Source organism: Octopus bimaculoides, chromosome 14, assembly GCF_001194135.2.
Source record: "Octopus bimaculoides isolate UCB-OBI-ISO-001 chromosome 14, ASM119413v2, whole genome shotgun sequence".
Classification (NCBI taxonomy): Eukaryota; Metazoa; Mollusca; class Cephalopoda; order Octopoda; family Octopodidae; genus Octopus; species Octopus bimaculoides.
In genome coordinates this window covers 4,102,501-4,120,000 of record NC_068994.1, presented here as the reverse complement: position 1 = coordinate 4,120,000, position 17,500 = coordinate 4,102,501, and the positions used below count along the sequence as shown (strand labels likewise).

Below are 17,500 nucleotides of genomic sequence, written 5' to 3'. Positions count from 1 at the left end.
ACGTAGTTCACTTGTGGAGTCATGTAAACATAAGGGAGACAACTCCCGGTCACCTCGACACCAGCTGATTGGTGCAGGAGGTCCGAAATTGATGGCGGGGCGGGCGGCGGCGACGGCACGATCTCCGCCCTCCCCTTCTCGTTATAACGGACTGAATGGATGACTGGAGGGGATAGCTTTCTTCCTCTCTCTCTCCTTCATACTCCACTCGTTGTTGTTTACGCTCGATCGAGCAGACCTACGATCAAAGACAATCTAACCGTGACATTCTTGTCTTTTATTCGTGTCTTCGCGTAATGGCTGTGTGCCGAAGAAGTTTGCTATACAACTGCGTAGTTCCAGGTTCAGTTCCGCTACGCAACACAACAGCCTGTCACAAGAAAGATATTTCGTTGTTATTGTTGTTTAGCATCGTTGTTGTTCCCTACAAGACAATCCAGATGTGACAATCCTGTTTTTTTCTTACTTATTCATATTATTTATCTCAGACGATTTATTCAATATGTCATTTCTTTTTCACTTTCTTTCTATCTAAGAAAGTAAAACATGATTTAATGGTGACTTGACTTCTATTTCTAGTCGGGCGATTACGTAAATAATCCCTCAAGTTGGCCTACGGTCAAAGATATTCTAGCCGTGACAATATCCTACTTTATTCCGTACACAGGCATGGCTGTGCGGGAAGAAGTTCGCTTATCAACTACGTGGTCTGGTGTTCAATCCCACTACACGGCAAACTTGTCTTTTCCCATAGCCTTTTGGTCGATCAAAGGCTTGTGAATGAAATTTGGTTGATGGAAATTGTGAGAACTCTTTAACGAGACTGTTCCAAGTCTTTTACGGTAAGAATTAACGCCAGTGGTTCTCAACCTTTTTTTTTTTTTTACGTATGGATCCCCTGGGTTCCTGTTTTACTCTCGTGGCCTCCTGTAACCATTGAAAAATCTTATTATGTTTTTATAATTAAATATTATTAGGAATTATGTAAAATGAACTTGTTAAAATATTTTGTGTATAGTAAAAGCCTAATCAATTTATTGCACGTAAATTTTAACAATAAAAATCTTATATGAACCCCCAGGGGTCATATGGGTTCCGCTTGAAAACCACTCAGTTAACCTGTCAGTTGCCCTAGGGTGTCCACCCTGCTGCATACACTTGAGCCAGGACCCACTTCTGATAGGATTCTTCTTTCTTGCTTTTCACAATCTTAAAGATCCCAGGAAAAAAAAAAAAGAAAAAAATGGTCAGAGCCACTCCCCTTCCTTGGTTCAGTCTAAATGACCAGACTCCTTCTCCATCAAAACTGAGGCCTTGTGCTTCTGTAAGGAATCAATATGGGGCGACCTGAGAATCTCCATTGGCGCAGAAATGGCTGTGTGGTTCTGGGTTCAGTCCCACTGCGTGACACCTTAGAGCAAGTGTCTTCTACTATAGCCTCAGGCCGACCAAAGCCTTGTGAGTGGATTTGGTAGACGGAAACCGAAAGAAGCCCATCGTATATGTATGCACGTGTGTGTGTGTGTGTGCTTGACAACCGATGTTGGTATGTTTATATCCCTGTAACTTAACAGTTAAGCAAACAGACACCAACAGAATAAGAACCTGTCTTAAAAGAAAAAAAATGTGCTGGGGTCAACTCATTCAACTAAAAATTCTTCAAAGCAGTACTCCAGCATGGCTGCAGTCTAAGGACTGAAACAATTAAATAAAATAAATAAAAGACCAGCTGTGATACATCCGTCTCTTCACTGTCAACAAACAACAGCACAACACTCTCCTCGGGGGGTGGGGGACTTCTCTCTTCCTTTCTTCATTTCTCTGTTTCCTTCTTTCTTCCATTCTTTCTCTCTCCCTTCCTTCCTCTTCTTTCTCTCTTTTTTCTTCCTTCCTCTCCTTTCTTTCCCTCCCTTCCTTCCTCTATTTTTTCTACTGTTTTGTTGTATGTTTTTCTTTGCACTTGCCAAGAGGTAAGACATTGATTAACTTATTTTATCGACCCTGAAACGATGAGGAGCAATGGTGACCTTCACAGGATTTCAATGCACAAACAACTTGGAATGTGCCCTAAAATATTATGTTCAATCCTCTCCTATGATCTTACCATGCCATTCACCATCCAAAAACAATTTCAGAAAACAAGAAAATACATTCACCCCCAACATGACAATTTTTGCTGTTTTGTATCCACTGAAAGAAAACAATAAAATAGTAAAACAATGAAAAATATATAAAAAAAAACAAAATTTAACCCCTTAGCATACAGATTACTCTGTCAAATATAATACTTCTTCGTTAACATTGCTTTAAATTCATTAGGCATCATTTTGTAGCTTTGAAATTACAATGATGTAATTGTTTATTTTGAAAATGACATTTTAGGGTAGGTGTGAGAGGCTGGATCTGGCCGGTTTGAACAAAACAGGGAGAATATTGGGGCTGGATACAGCTGGTTTAAATGCTAAAGGGTTAAAAAACAAAAAAAGACCAAACAAAAAAGATCAACTTTTTTCTTTTCTTTTTTTTTTTTTAAATCAGAATCTGAATTTTAATTTAAATTTCATTTATCGATCTCATTGAAATTTTCAGTCCATTTTATAATTTCAAATCTGCAACATTTTTTCAAACACAGACACAAAAAAAAAAAAAAAGTTTTCATTATTTTTATGAAAATACACAATGTTGATTGTTGAAGTTATAAAAACACATTTGCTGTTGTGAATAGGTTTTATCTTTGTTTTAAATAACGGTCAGAAGATGAGTGTTTAGCTCCAGACAGAACAACTGATAAGTAAAATTCATCTGGATAAGAAGCTAAACCAACTCAACTAACACTCCCTAGAAAACCATATGTGTGTGTGTATATATGTGTATATGGAAAGTGTGTGGTTCAATAATCTGGGTATTTGGTTCACAATTGTTGTTGTGTCCTTGAGCAAGACACTTTATTTCACGTTGCTCCAGTCCACTCAGCTGGCAAAAATGAGTAGTACCTGTATTTCAAAGGGCCAGCCTTGTCCCTCTGAATCACCCTAGGTATGTCTGTCTGTGGAGTGCTCAGCCACTTGCACATTCATTTTCCCAAGCGGGCTGTTCCATTGGTCAGATAAACCGGAACCTTTGTCATTGTAACTGATAGTGCCAACATATGTGTATATATATATATATATATCATCGTTTAACGTCCATCTTCCATGCTAACATGGGTGGGGTGGCACCACAAGAACCAGCCAGGCTGAAGCCTGCACCAGACTTCTGTGACTGTTTTGGCAGGATTTTTACAGCTGGATGCCCTTCCTAACACCAACCACTAGCATATGTGTGTGTAGTGTTTTATTGAAACTGAAAAAACTTCTCAGCTGTCTGACGATTGTTACATGAAACTCTGAGTAACAGCCGTGTAGTCTTTTAAGCTTCAATGAAATTCTTTATCCCATCTTTGGTATTTCAAGAATCATTTTCCCCACTTTGCTTTTCACCTGGAGACTTCCATACATGGGCACAGGTGTGGGAGTGAGCATGTTTATATGAGTGTTGTGGAGGGAAAAACTGGGACAACATGGTTCCGGGTTCAGTCGCACTGCATGGTACCTTGGACAAGTGTCTTCTACTATAGGCTTGGGTTGACCAAAGCCTTGTGAGTAGATTTGGCAGACGGAAACTGAAAGAAGCCCGTCATATATATATATATATATATATGTGTGTATCTTTGTATCTATGACCCACCATCCCTTGACAACTGGTTTGGTGTATTTATGACCTGTAACTTAGCAGTTTGGTAACAGAGACTGATAGAATAATTACCAGGCTTGAAAAAAAAAAAGAAATAGTAATTGGGTCAATTTATTTGACTAAAAATCCTTCTGGGCAGTGCCCCAGCATGGCCACAGTCTAATTACTAAAACAAGTAAAAGAAAAGTATACTGACCATTCACCTGTCAAGTGGCACCTGTTGTCAACCAGTCTGACTGAGACAAGCAACAGAATTATGTACTTGCTTAAGAGCACGCCACATATTGTATGTACTGTCTGTGTATGTATGTGTGTGTATATGTAGGTATGTATATATATATCAGCATTTATGTTTACACCGGTCTAAAATCCACTGATATTCAAGTTGTATCTGTTCATCTCCTGTAACTTAGTAGTTCGACAAGTGGAGAAGGACAAAATAAGTACTAGGGTCAATACGACAGACTAAACCCATAAAGGTGGTGCCCCAGTATGGCCACAGTCCAATGAAGGAAAACAGTAAAAGAATATACAAATGTGTATGTGCAAGCATGTCTTCATACACACGCACACTTTGATATGAGCCAATGCAACAGGCTGACGACTGTAAGGATTCCAGTTCAATTCTAGCTCACAGAAATAAAGGAGTTTTTTCTTTGAGGTTTTTTTTTACTTTTATTCTTAAATTCCAAAGAACTCCTTTTTTTTTTTTAACCCTTTTGTTACTGTATCTTTGTTGAAATATGTCTTTGTTCCAATTAATTTTGAAAATAACAAAGAATTTAGTAAAATAATTGTTTCATTAAGTTATAGTTTGGAACATAAATTGACATGAAATTTCGCTGGTAGGTTTTAACGTAGATCATCTTTAAAATAAGAAGTTTTTATCGTAGAACCAGGTGTAGTTTCGGGTGGGTTTCGTATCAAAAAGGTTAAAATTTGTCTTAAAGAATCTTCTCAATCTTGTCGCTGTTTAACACCAGGCCAGCAATGATTTAGGAAACTAGTGATCAAAGGTGTAAAAGCTTTGATTATCTCATCTTTGCTTTATGGCAAAGTGTAATGAGGACTACATCCTCCAATGTCTCTTTCCCTTTTAAAAGTGCAGGGTGCGTGGAGGAAATTTGGCTGCTATTTCTAGAATTTAGAGTGACCATACTGAGGTTCCACATGCTCTGATATTGAACCAGCAATTGTTTAAGATGGTGGATAAAGAATTAGGATGCTATTTCATTTTATTTTTTTTTTTAGTTTTATTATTATTTTAATAATGAAAATATCTCAAAAAAGAGAAACAGCATACAAGTCAATGGCTTTCACTTCAATTCATATTTGTGTCTATTTGTGTGTGTTGGTTTTTCTCAGGAATCAAAATTGCCTAATTATTTGTACCCCTGTTTCAATCTGTCTCACAAACTGAGTCACTGTTGATACAGGTATTGGAGTTAAGGTCCCAAATGATTTTTTACAGAGAATGGAGATTAAAAAACCAAAATATTCATTAAACAGATTATTGAAATGATGTCTCAAGTTTTTATGTGGACAATTGAATAGCGGTCTTAAATGTTTACACAAATAACTGAACCGAAAATACCAAATTTTTTAAAATGGCTGCTTGAGCCAAGATTCCAAATAGTTAAACAGATGCTTGAGCTAAGACCTCCAAATGTTTTGCTGGCTGCTTGAGCCAAGACCCTAGATGTTTTTAACAGTAGCTTGAGCCAGGATCCTACATGTTTTAAACAGATGCTTGAGCCAAGTCTCCAAATGTTTTTAATGACAGATTGAGCCAAGATCCCCAAATGATTACACAGATGCTTGAGGTCAAGACCACAAATAGTTGAACAGATGCTTGAGCCAAGATTTCAAATGATTATACAGATGTTTGAACTAAGTCTCCGAATGTTTTTAATGGTTTCATGAGCCAAGATCCTTAAATGATTAATACAGATGCTTGAGCCAAGGTCTCAAATATGTCGTTCTGATTCAATGATAGAAATGTTTGAGCTCAAATACTTGATCTGAACTTCTTGTTTTATATATCCACCACTTCTAGCAAGTGTGTAGATATTCATATAGACACTTGTGGTGGTGCATCAATTGTTAAGCGATATGTTTTTGTTTTGTTTATTGTAGTTTAATTCTTTTTTTTTTTAATCCATTTTTCAAAGCTATCATGACTAGGATATCTTTTCCCTTTTTTGTTGGAGCAATCAAATTGTTTTCTTGTTGGCTGCCCTTCCAACCACCAGCTGCTCAACCCCATGAAGTAGTGGGGCAAACACAGCTACATGTCTTGTGCAGGGACACAACACATGAGTTGCACTAAGGTTTGAACTGGTGACCGTATTGTCAACAGTCCACCACCTTGATTCCTCTCACCGCCTCTGCCTCACCCAGACACAGCTCATTCCTTTAATTACTTCAATAATCTTTTCCATATTCCTCTTCTTGCTCTTACTCTTCCTCATCTTCAAACTAGTTTCACTGCATCAATGTCTGAATGTTGTGGACAGCCTCTTGGCTCTCACATTTCCTCTGGCCATAAGTTGGGTTCGATGTGTTTGTCCAGCCTGCATTCCAGCTAGCTGTTATGGCAGCGTTACGTTTCCAGTTATAATTATTCTCAGCAGCTCTTTGCGGCACCATTTGTTGATGGTAGGTGGCTGTGTTCATCGTCGATGTTGCAGTCATGTTCGATGACTGCTGAGATGGTGGTGGAGGCGGTGGTGGTGGTGGTGCCTGCTGCTGTTGCTGTTGCGGCTGTTGCTGCTGTTGTTGCCTCAGTGGTGCATGTTGATGCATCATCTGATGCGAGCAGGCCGACATTGTCGATGGATCTTTCTGGGCAGCTGGTTGCTGTTGTTGTTGTTGTTGCTGCTGCTGCGGGGCCGAAGTAGAATATTTGATTTGCTGTTGTGAATACTGTGTGTTTGTTGTCATAACAGCCTGTTTGTGTATCGCTGCAGTTTGGTTAATCATCTGGGAAGAGTAGGTCCCTGAAGAGGACGAAGCTTGAGGTGAAATCATCGATGGAGGTTTCGGAAGGTTTGGGGCTTGGTTAGCGCCTGACGACGACGAGGTTGAAGTGACTGAAGCTGAAGGCACACTGGTTCCCGACATCCGATCTGCTTTGTGGACATTTTGGTGCTTGTTTAAATGGGACTTTTGGGCAAAGTTCTTGCCACATATTGTACAATGGAATGGTTTCACCCCAGTGTGAGTTCTTTCATGATTCTCCAGTCGGTCCCTTTGGGGAAAAACCTTGTGGCAGTAAGAGCAAGGGAAATGTTTACCTGTGTCAGGGGCCAATAAGTGACGGTTGAGGTAGGCCTTCAGGGTGAAGCCTTTCCGACACACATCACACTTAAAGGGTTTATCTGAGCTGCCTGGCCCAGTTTTGCGTTTGCCCATCTGGTTAAGATGTTGGGGGCAGGTCTTGCTGTGGTTCTCAAAATGATGGAACTGATGATGATGCTGGTGATGCTGGTGTTGATGATGCTGATGTTGGTGCTGATGGTGCTGGTGCTGATGTTGGTGGTGTTGATGCTGGTGTTGATGCTGATGCTGAAGGTGGTGCTGATGTTGTTGGTGATGCTGGTGATGCTGATGGTGGTGATGATGTTGCTGCTGCTGCTGCTGTTGTTGCTGCTGCTGTTGCTGCTGTTGCTGGTGCTGGTGCTGTTGCATGGAATTCATCATCATTGTCATCGCCAGGGTTTTGCGGCGCTTCATGCTCCGGTCGACGGCGTTTGGCGACTTTGTGCCGGTGTGGACGTGTTTGTGAGTGTTCAGGTGCGACTTTTGTGAAAACGACTTGGAGCAAATGTTACAGACAAACGGCTTGACCCCCGTGTGGGTGCGTTCATGTGTTTCGAGGCGGTCCCTCTGAGGAAAGATCTTGCTGCAATAACTACAGGGGAAGTGTTTACCGGGTTCAGGGGCCAACAGGTGTCGATTCAGGTAGGCTTTCAATGTAAATCCTTTACGACAAATTCCACATTTGAAAGGTTTGTCCCGGGACTTGTCCGGCTTCTTGATCAGCTCCATAAAGTTTGTAAATCCATTCTGTGATGCTGTCCCACCGCACGTGTGTACCTCAGCCTGACTATCATTATTAATTCCACAACAATTATTGTTAATCTGCTGTTTGCCCCCACACTGCATCTGGTACATTTTCAGTTTGCTCTTTCACACTATTATTTATATTATAACCGTTATTAATATATTATTACTATTATTATTATTATTATTAATATTATTGCAGCTGTTTCTGTATTCTTTTATTGTAATCATTAATATTATCACCACCACTAGGCTTGGAACATTCCCGACACGTCTTCAGTCTTTCACATTTTATATATCCTGGAATGTTTTAACTCTGATCTGAACACATACCAAACGTGTGCATGTGTGTGTGTGTGTGTGTGTGTGTGTGTGTGTGTGTGTGCTGGCACCACTGCCAAATCTTCGACTCAATATATTCTTATGTTCTTGTAGTCACCTCAATTAATCCCAATTAACAAATGAGAAGATAATGGTAGATATACAGTGCACAGTCCACCTATGGTCAGTCAAACAGGGTACATTCTGATGATTTATCAATAGCCTAAACAAACCAATCACATTATTCTAAAGGTGTAAGTGTCCCCACTATTGTAGGGTTCAAAGGTGTCTATGAAATTTAATATAAAACAAGAAAATTTCCTCTTGTAATAATTAAAAATGTGGAGATGATGAGATATTATGCGTAAGAAGAGTTCAGATCTGGGAATGGATTTGAAAATAATCCTTTGGCTTTTTTTTTTCTCCTCCTTTATTAAAGTTGATAAAGATGAAAGCAATATACACACAAACGGTCGGGTTTGTTGGAGTTAAAAACGGGTGGTTGTTGAGGCAAAACCAAATCAGAAGGTCTCCAATTCTGGGACATCATCTTGTAGCAGAGCATTGGTCAGCTGGATAGACAGACAGGTGAACCTGGGGTAAGATACAAGTTAGAAAAATTATGAGAGATATAAAGGGGAGAGGGGGAGAGAGGGAGAGAGAGAGAGAGAGAAAGAGAAAGAGAGGGAGGGACAGAGTGAGAGAGAGAGATAGATGGACAAACACAGAGTGAGAGTGAGAGAGAGAGGTAGAAGGACAAGCAGAATGAGAGAGAGAGGTAGAAGGACAAACAGAATGAGAGAGAGAGAGGTAGAGGGCCAAACACTGTGTGAGAGAAAGAGAGAGAGAGGTACAAACACAGACAGTGAAATGTATATATATACATATTATTTATATTATTATATGACTGAACGCCATGAATCCATCCTCTTCCAAGTAAGTTTTATCTATCATCATCATCATCATCATTGTCGTTTAATGTCTGCTTTTTATGCTGGCATGGGTTGGATGGTTTGACTGAGGACTGGCGAACCAGAAGGCTGCACCAGGCTCCAATCTGATCTGGCAGAGTTTCTACAGCTGGATGCCCTTCCTTTCGCCAACCACTCCGAGTGTGTAGTGGGTGCTTTTACGTGCCACCAGAATGAGGGCCATGCATATGTGTGTGTGTGCTTCCCAACCTCTTAGTTTCAGGTTCAATACCACTGCATGGCACTTGGGGCAAGTGTTCTCTACTATAGCCCTGGGACAACCAAAGTCTTGTGAGAGGATTTGGTAGATGGAAACTAAACGAAGCTAGTCATATATTTGTGTGTGCATGAGTGGTGAGGAGTGATGGCAGGAAGGGCGTCACACTATAAATAATCTGCCTCAAAAATGAAAAGAGAACTACAGAGTCATCCCTCAGTTGCTGAATCTGAGGGATGATTTCTTTGTTTCAAAGGCACATCTCAGAACTCATCTTTCTACAGTTGGTCCAAATGATATCAAGCTCATTCCAGCAGACACACTCATATGCCATATTTGTAGTAAGACCTCTCAGAGCCACACTGGGCTAAAAAGGCATTTAAATTTAAATATCCACAAACCAGACAAGACAAACAACACAGTGCCATTATTTACATTCGACGGATATTTGTCCTCATCTTGTTTCCAACCACCATTAGTTACAGTAAGAACTCAGTATCATGTTGTTTTTCTCTGCCAATAACATCACCGTAATTGGACAGATTTTTGTCTCCCATTGAGGTATAGAAGTCATCAAAATATAACATCTTGATATGGTCTGCTGTTCAGGACAATAACATTGGCCACTGAAACCTGTACTATGTTGAGCAATAATAATGAAGATGGGTGGAATGTGTTCCTAAATTTCCTCTTTGGTTTTGTGCTCAGGCCTATTTTGAGCCTTCCCAAGAGGCAATCTTTAAGTTCTTTCTTCATAGTCCATATTTAGGCTTCCTGAAGAAGCCCTTCTCATTGCTAGCCATTATCTGTTTATTGAGTAAAGGATCTCTTCATTCCATAAGCCTTTCAGGGGTGCAAAATCAGTAGAATATTTCTTGACAAGGAAGACGACAACAACTTCAACTTGTGAAGTGATCAGTGAAAATGTAAACACAAAACACACACACACAAATATATATTCATTCATATATAAACTGAACATGTATACACACACGCGCGCACATAGGTTACTTGGCAACCCTGCTGGTGCCGGTGACATGAAAAAAGCCACCCAGTAAGCACTATAAAGTGGTTGGCGTTAGGAAGGGAATCGGGCCGTGGAAATACTGCCAAAGCTGGAGCACGATGTAGTCCTGCCGTTCGCTGCGCTCTGCCAAACTCTCCAACCCATGTCAGCTTAGAAAACGGACAGATGACGATGATGATGATGACATATATATATACAAACATACATACATGCACATATTTACAAACACACACATAATATAAACACATTATATATATATATATATATATACATGTATGTATATAATATGTTTACGTACATATATTTACAAATATATATAGACACCCACACAACATATACGATATACGAGTATAAACATGTACAGTACATATGTTTGAGTATATAGCTGTGATTTGCAAAAATATTCGCAACTTTCAAGACAAAATACTGTTTCCTTCACCACAGCCTTTCACTATCTTCCAAGTTACGTTTATAACGGAACATCAGAGAAACACACACACACACATATATATATATATATATATATATATATATATATATACACACACACACAATCAAATGTATACGTACTGCATTTACATATACAAACGGTATTATAGGTTGTAAATATAGTTATGGTCATGTAACACCACAACAGATATGAAAACAAGAATCTTTGTGTCTACAGAAGACGTGTATATCATATGCATGTAAGGCAAAGTATATTCGACCCACGTATATTACTGGACCCTTTTCTATCCCCCACCCTCTCCATCGCAAGATTACGGACATAACCAGCTTTGGCGGGATTCTACACACATAAATCTCCAATCCCTATATATATACATATATATATACAGAAGCAGTAATTCGTTAAATATTTCATCTTCAATACATATGTACGGATGTATATATATATATACAGAGAGAGAGAGAGAGAGATGTATTAAGTATCAAATACGTGTGTGTGTTGTGTGTATACATATATATTACAAGTTTTAACAAGTCAGAAAGCAACCCCGACCCTATAAATCATTTATATAATAAACAAGAATAGTTCTGATTTCAAAAATCTTTCTCGATGGAGAAGCCACATCAACTGAGATATATATACACACACATATATATATACACGTGTGTGTGTGTGTGTGCTGTGTTGCATGTCCATAACTATACACATACATACACGTATGTATATATGTATGTATATATATATATGGGGAGAGAAAGAGTGAGAGAGACATAGACATACACACAAACAGAGGAACTGTAGTTTTTCTGAGATCTTTGATCCGAAAAAAAAAGCAGAACTGAAAACATTATTATGGCAGTTAACAAATGTGTCCAACACACACACATATATATATATATAAACATATGAATGTACACACACACACATACACTCATATTTATATATTATACACACACATGAAACCTTGCTCTACCATTCACTCTTTCCCTCTCTTATCTCTCTCTCTCTCTCCATACATATATACATACGTGTGTATATTATATATAAACACACACACACACACAGAGGCAGAGGAAACAAAACTCAAGGTCTATTGTTTTCTTCACTCACATCATCAGTATATTTATTATTCATCAAACTTACCGTATCACCGTTGCTCCACATGAGTAATAGTAGTAGTAGTAGTAATAGTAGTGGTAGTAGTAGTAACTCACCCTCTCTACAGCGCTCTATCTATCTTTTTTCTCTGCATGTGTACGTTTCTCTCTGTCTATCTTCCTCTCTTTATTTCTCTATTACACATTATTCCTTCTACAATACTCTCTCTCTCTTTGTCACCTCCTCTCTCTCACACACATATTATCTCTCCCTTCCCGTCTCTCACTCTATATTTATATCATTCTCCCTCCTTCTTTCTTACTCTGTCTGTCTGTCTCTCTCTCTCTCTCTCTCTATATATATATATATATTTTTTCTCTCCCCTCTCACTTTCTCTGTATTCTCTCACTCTGTCTCTCTCTCTCTCTCTCTCTATATATATATATATATATCTTGCTCTCTCTATATATACATATATAAATCTTCGTCTCTCTCTCTCTCTCCTTCTCCAGTTTCAAACTTACCGTTTCGTAGATGCTCCAGAGTAGTAGTAGTAGTTCAATCTTACCCCTCTCTGTTTATCTATTGCAATCTCTTCTCACTAAATTTCAGTCTTTTCCTCTCGCTTCATGGATGCTCTATGAGGAGTAGTGGTAGTAGGATCTCTCCCCCTGTCTATTTATTATTGTATCAATTGTATACCTCCCTCTTATAACACTTTCTCTCTCTCTCTACATAGATCTGCCACTCTCCCTCTAATTTCAAACTGCACGAAAAAGCGGAACTGGCTCGAAACAAATATAGTGTGTGTGTGTATGAAACTGTATGTGTGAGAGTCAGTAAGTGAGTCATACTGTGTATGCGTGTGTGTGTGTGTTGCCACGGGCCGATAACTTAGTATAGGATAAGTGGACCGATTTGGGTCTTTATGACTTCTGTTCCCTGAAATCTTTTATCAAATTTGCTTAAACTGGAGCCCTACGCCAGAAATACCATCTTTTAATACAAGAATATATTTCATATTTTGCTAAATGCAACGAACTCTCATTCCTTCGGTCATTTATGTATATACTGGCGAATAAAAGTATAGACTCCCTGTTTTGAGTCTATTTTTTCTGTGTCATCTAAAGAACGTATACATTCATATGTGTATTTAAAAAATGGGTGGAAATATTGGCCGAAGTGTACATGTATTTTCCAAATATTTATTTTATATTGATAACTCACTAAATTTTAAAGTATTGTTCTTAAACGATTGTCAATGTAAAAACAAATATAGTGGGGGGATCGAAGTGAACACCAGTCTGAAACAGTACTTTTTTCAAGGGGGACATGCACCGGTTAATGGTAAGGGGACATGTTTATCTCTCTTGCCTGGAGAGTACACGGAATGACTGGCAAAAAATATATTCACAAAAGAGGGAGAAGCAGGGGAGAGTAATTATGATAGTAAGATGGTGGTGGCGAGGAAGAGGTGGTAGCGGCGTTAATATAATGATGTAGAAGGGGCGGCGGCGAGGGACACGATGGAGTGGAGATAGCGGTAGTGATAGTGTTGGTGAAATGGTGGCGAGTGCGGTGTTTAATGATTAAAAAAAAAAATTTTTTTGCCACTGGTGGCGGTAAACTGCAGCCACTAACCTGATAAAGAAATTATTATCTTCCATCTCGCGCGCTCCTCAGTGTGTGCGTACGGCTACTGACGTGCTATAGAGTGTTTGAATGCTGTGTGTGTGTATATATATATATATATATATATATATATATTAATATTTAACAGAAGTAACAGTGAGTCACAGGCCGAGAGTTTCGTTCATTGACTCTTATCAAACTTGATAAGTGCAAGTGAGTGTGTGTGTGTGTATATATATATATATATATATATATATATATAATCTGCTTACGTATATAGCTTGCCGAAACTTCGAAGTTACGGTCAATACTTTTCTTGTGAAAGAATAAATTTGTACATTATCAAAAGAATTGAGTAATCCTCCTGTTTCATGTAAAATTGTTTTTATTACAACATAAACCCACGCATATAAACAACGTATCTATCTTACTGTCTACCATTTGCTTTCGTGTGTCACTTTCACTTTCTCTGAAACTTTAATTGTTGTTTATTTGGCGATCGCGGAAGAATTTTCTGTATTAATATTGTGATGCGACCAGCTGAATTGTCCTCAAAGACACATATTGTGCAATTCAGAATTAATATATTTTGTGTGCTCTTGTGGTTAAAGATCAATGGTTGGGAGTTGTACTAGACTGTTAAGAATTTATTTTTGTGGTTTCTCATTCTATAACCAACCTTAACTTCACCTTATCTACTTGCTGTCTCTATAATTTTTTCTTCTACCGTTAATCATTATTTTTATTTATTTATTCTAATAGACCCTTGAGACTACTGAAAACGACGGTTCGTTGATGTTATATTTGGACACTAGCAAGTTAACGGCTGGAAGGAAAAACTTGAACAGGGCGCCAGGCTGTCTTAACAACATTATAGGCTCCTAGGCAAATCACCTCACTGGGCTCTATAAGTATTTATTGTCAGTGAGTGACAGCACATATGGATCAGAATTGATCCCTTAGAGCCGCAAGTTCCTGCACTCAACCCCACTCTGTGCAATTGCCCTGCCCAGTGTACCCATGCCTTATGACGGTACTGACAGGGTGGGAATTCCAAAAGATAGACGTTTTGGAGAAGAAGGAAGAGAGTACTGAGTAGTGGAACTAGAGGGGGCACACACACTATGGGTGACAAGGATAGATAAATGCGTCTGGTTGAGCAACAAACCAGTTGTGCAGGATGTTCAAATGAACAGGCGTAATCCATTGGGTCCCAATAAACCAATGTCCTCACCTGAATGAGGATCACACAGAATATTTTGTTGAGGGGTTTATATTCCAGAGGTACTATTCTAGGGTAAGCATTACATAGGCACCAAATATGGTACTTAATTTATTGACCCCGAAAGGATGAAAGACCAAGTCGACCTCGGCTGAATTTGAACTCAGACGAAATACCACTAAGCATTTCGCCTGGCATGCTAACGTTTCTGTATAACAAGTATGTTCTAGTGGTGGTGGTCATGGTGGAGGTGGGGAAAACAGACTCAGCCAAAAGAACATTTTTTTTTTTTACCATTCTTTGACATTCTAGCTTTCTAAATAAGATCCTTCATTCCTTCACCAATGATCTTTAATAACATTTTACTCACGTTATTTGTCTTGTTGTTTTTACATTGTGTTATGTCTTCTTTTGCTTTGGCAATGGCATCAAAATTGGTTTAGACCAATCATTTGGCCATAAATTTAGGTTCCATATTTTTATACATAAACACTGTAACAATTTCTCTTTACTCCAGACATGAATGGCGGACATTCTTTTTCTCTCCCTCTTTCTCTAACACAATTTTTACTTTGATTATTATGATTGCATTCTCTTTGATTATTCCCTGTTGTATTCTTGAATAAGCTGCAGCAGTTTTCTTTCCATCTTTCGTACAAACTTTTCCCTTCATAAAGCATATTACCATATTTCTCTTTGATAACATCAATTCTTGGTGCAAATTTTCTTCATATTATCTTCATTGCTTTGTAAAGATCTTTATTAGTGTTTCTTACTCAATTTTTTTCATTCTCATCATAAATTTTCTTGTTCTTTTCCTGCTTCTCTTTCTTTTATCGCATATTGAATTTCATTGCTCAATTGTTTCTTTCATTCTTTACATTCAAATGGTGTCAGATCTCTGAGTTTTTTTAGTCCTTCTTATCTCATGTCTCATCTGTTAACCATTTCAGTCAGTTTTTTTTCTCTTACTTTGATATTTTTCCTGCTATTTATAAAACAATTTTTTAGCTTTATTTCACAGTTCTTCCAGGTCACTCTTTTTCTTTACATTGCCAAAGTTTTTGAAATATTTTTTTTTTATTTTGACATTAGATTCATTTAGAATGTTTGCAAAATTGTATTTTCTTGATGTTTTAATCTTTTTATTGAAATATTATTTAATTATTGTAACAAGTTGATGGTCATTATTGCAATCAGCTGATGAATGTAGTTTAACCTATTTTAACAGACCTTATTTCTACACTTCCATTGTTGTTGGACTATAAATTGGTATTTCTTTTTTTTTTTTTTATGAGGCTTGCAATTAGTCGAAATACAATTGTAAAGTTGCCTATGATATTGGTTACATCATGTTTTAGAAATAAAAATATTTCGATTATCAGAATTCAACAAAAGGGCTTCCCTGATTATTCTCAATGCCCAAACTGAAAATGTCCACAGTTACTGATTTTGTTGTTAGTTTTTCCATCTCCAATCAAAATGAGAACATCTGGTGGAAGAGATTGATTGATTTCTTCGTCAAATACATAACTGAATTGATCTGACACCTCATCATTCACAGCTGTTGTCGGATGATAAAACTGTGAGGATGTGAAGTTCAATGATTTACCTCTAAGTCTCATCAGCTGATTTTTATCCAAACAAGCTCTTAGAAGCAGTTCTATTCAAGATAATACCAGCCTCCTGTTTATAAACTGTTATAACTTTATGAGGAAATTACTATTTTATCATTACCTGTTGCAATGATAAACCCCAACCTCTTTCTATCCATTAATATGGTTTAAGAGGTAGCAGAAAAAATATTGATTTTAAATTTTGGCTTAAGACCAGCAATTTTGGGGAATAAATTGATTATATTGGCTTCAGTGTTCAACTGGTAGTTTTTTATCAATCCTGAAAGGCAAAATCAACCTTGGCGGAATTTGAACTCGGAATGTAAAGACAGACGAAACGCCACTGAGCATTTTGCCGAGTGTGCTAACAATTCAGCCAGCTCACTGTAGAAAAAATATTCTTTTCTGGAAAGCATCCAACCATAAAATGATGCCTCCAATTCCCATCCAAGCCCTACTTGCTTAGAAAATCAGATGTTAAACAAATCAAGGATATGTGAGTATGTGTATTATATATATGTTTATATGTAAGTATATATATTAGGCTGAGGAAAAAGTTTGTGTGCCAAGCTTGTGCTGAACAGTCGCGCCATCAATGCTGAGCAACTTGATCAAGTCTGCGATGTGCTAGTTGAAAAGTACCCAAGACTCGTCATCATCATCATCAGCATTCAATGTCTGTTTTTGCTAGTTTGGGTTGGAGGGTCCAAGAGGGGGTGGCAAGTAAGAGAATCACACCAAGCTCCAGCATCTGCTGTGTCATGGTTACACCAGTTGGGGGCCCTTCCTAAAACCAACCACTTCACAGAGTGTACTGGGTGTATTTTTCTGTGGCACGAGCACCAGTAAAGTTACCAGGTATCTAACAAGACAAGACCCCCCACCCTCTACAGCCGTCATATAAGAGGGGTACACACAACAAAATCAAAAGAACAGGCTATTGTTTTAGTTTTTTTTTTTTTTTGGCTATTTATTTCACACAATCACAGTGTTTTATGTTGAAGTAAATTCACAAAGAATGGTTAGGTTTATTGAAATATTCAAACAGTCTTCTTTAGCTTCTTTTATTGTTATTATTATTATTATTATTATTGTTATTATTATCCTGAAATATCAATAATAATATTTTATAATAATAATAATAATAA

General features: G+C 38.0%; 2 protein-coding genes across 2 annotated transcripts in view; both read right to left on the bottom strand.

Moving 5' to 3' along the window:
• LOC106870103 (zinc finger protein 672) overlaps positions 1-725 on the bottom strand; it is a 13,243-nt gene extending 12,518 nt beyond the window's left edge. The window contains exon 1 of the mRNA XM_014916088.2: positions 1-725. This exon is cut by the window's left edge and continues 135 nt beyond it. The gene's annotated coding sequence lies outside the window, so the exon portion shown is untranslated.
• A 1,776-nt stretch (positions 726-2,501) lies between these two features.
• The window catches only part of LOC106870056 (uncharacterized), a 35,651-nt gene continuing 20,652 nt past the window's right edge, over positions 2,502-17,500 (bottom strand). The window contains 1 exon segment of the mRNA XM_052973005.1: positions 2,502-7,920. Within this exon segment, the coding sequence (XP_052828965.1) occupies positions 6,217-7,920 (1,704 nt within the window). The 3' untranslated portion in view covers positions 2,502-6,216.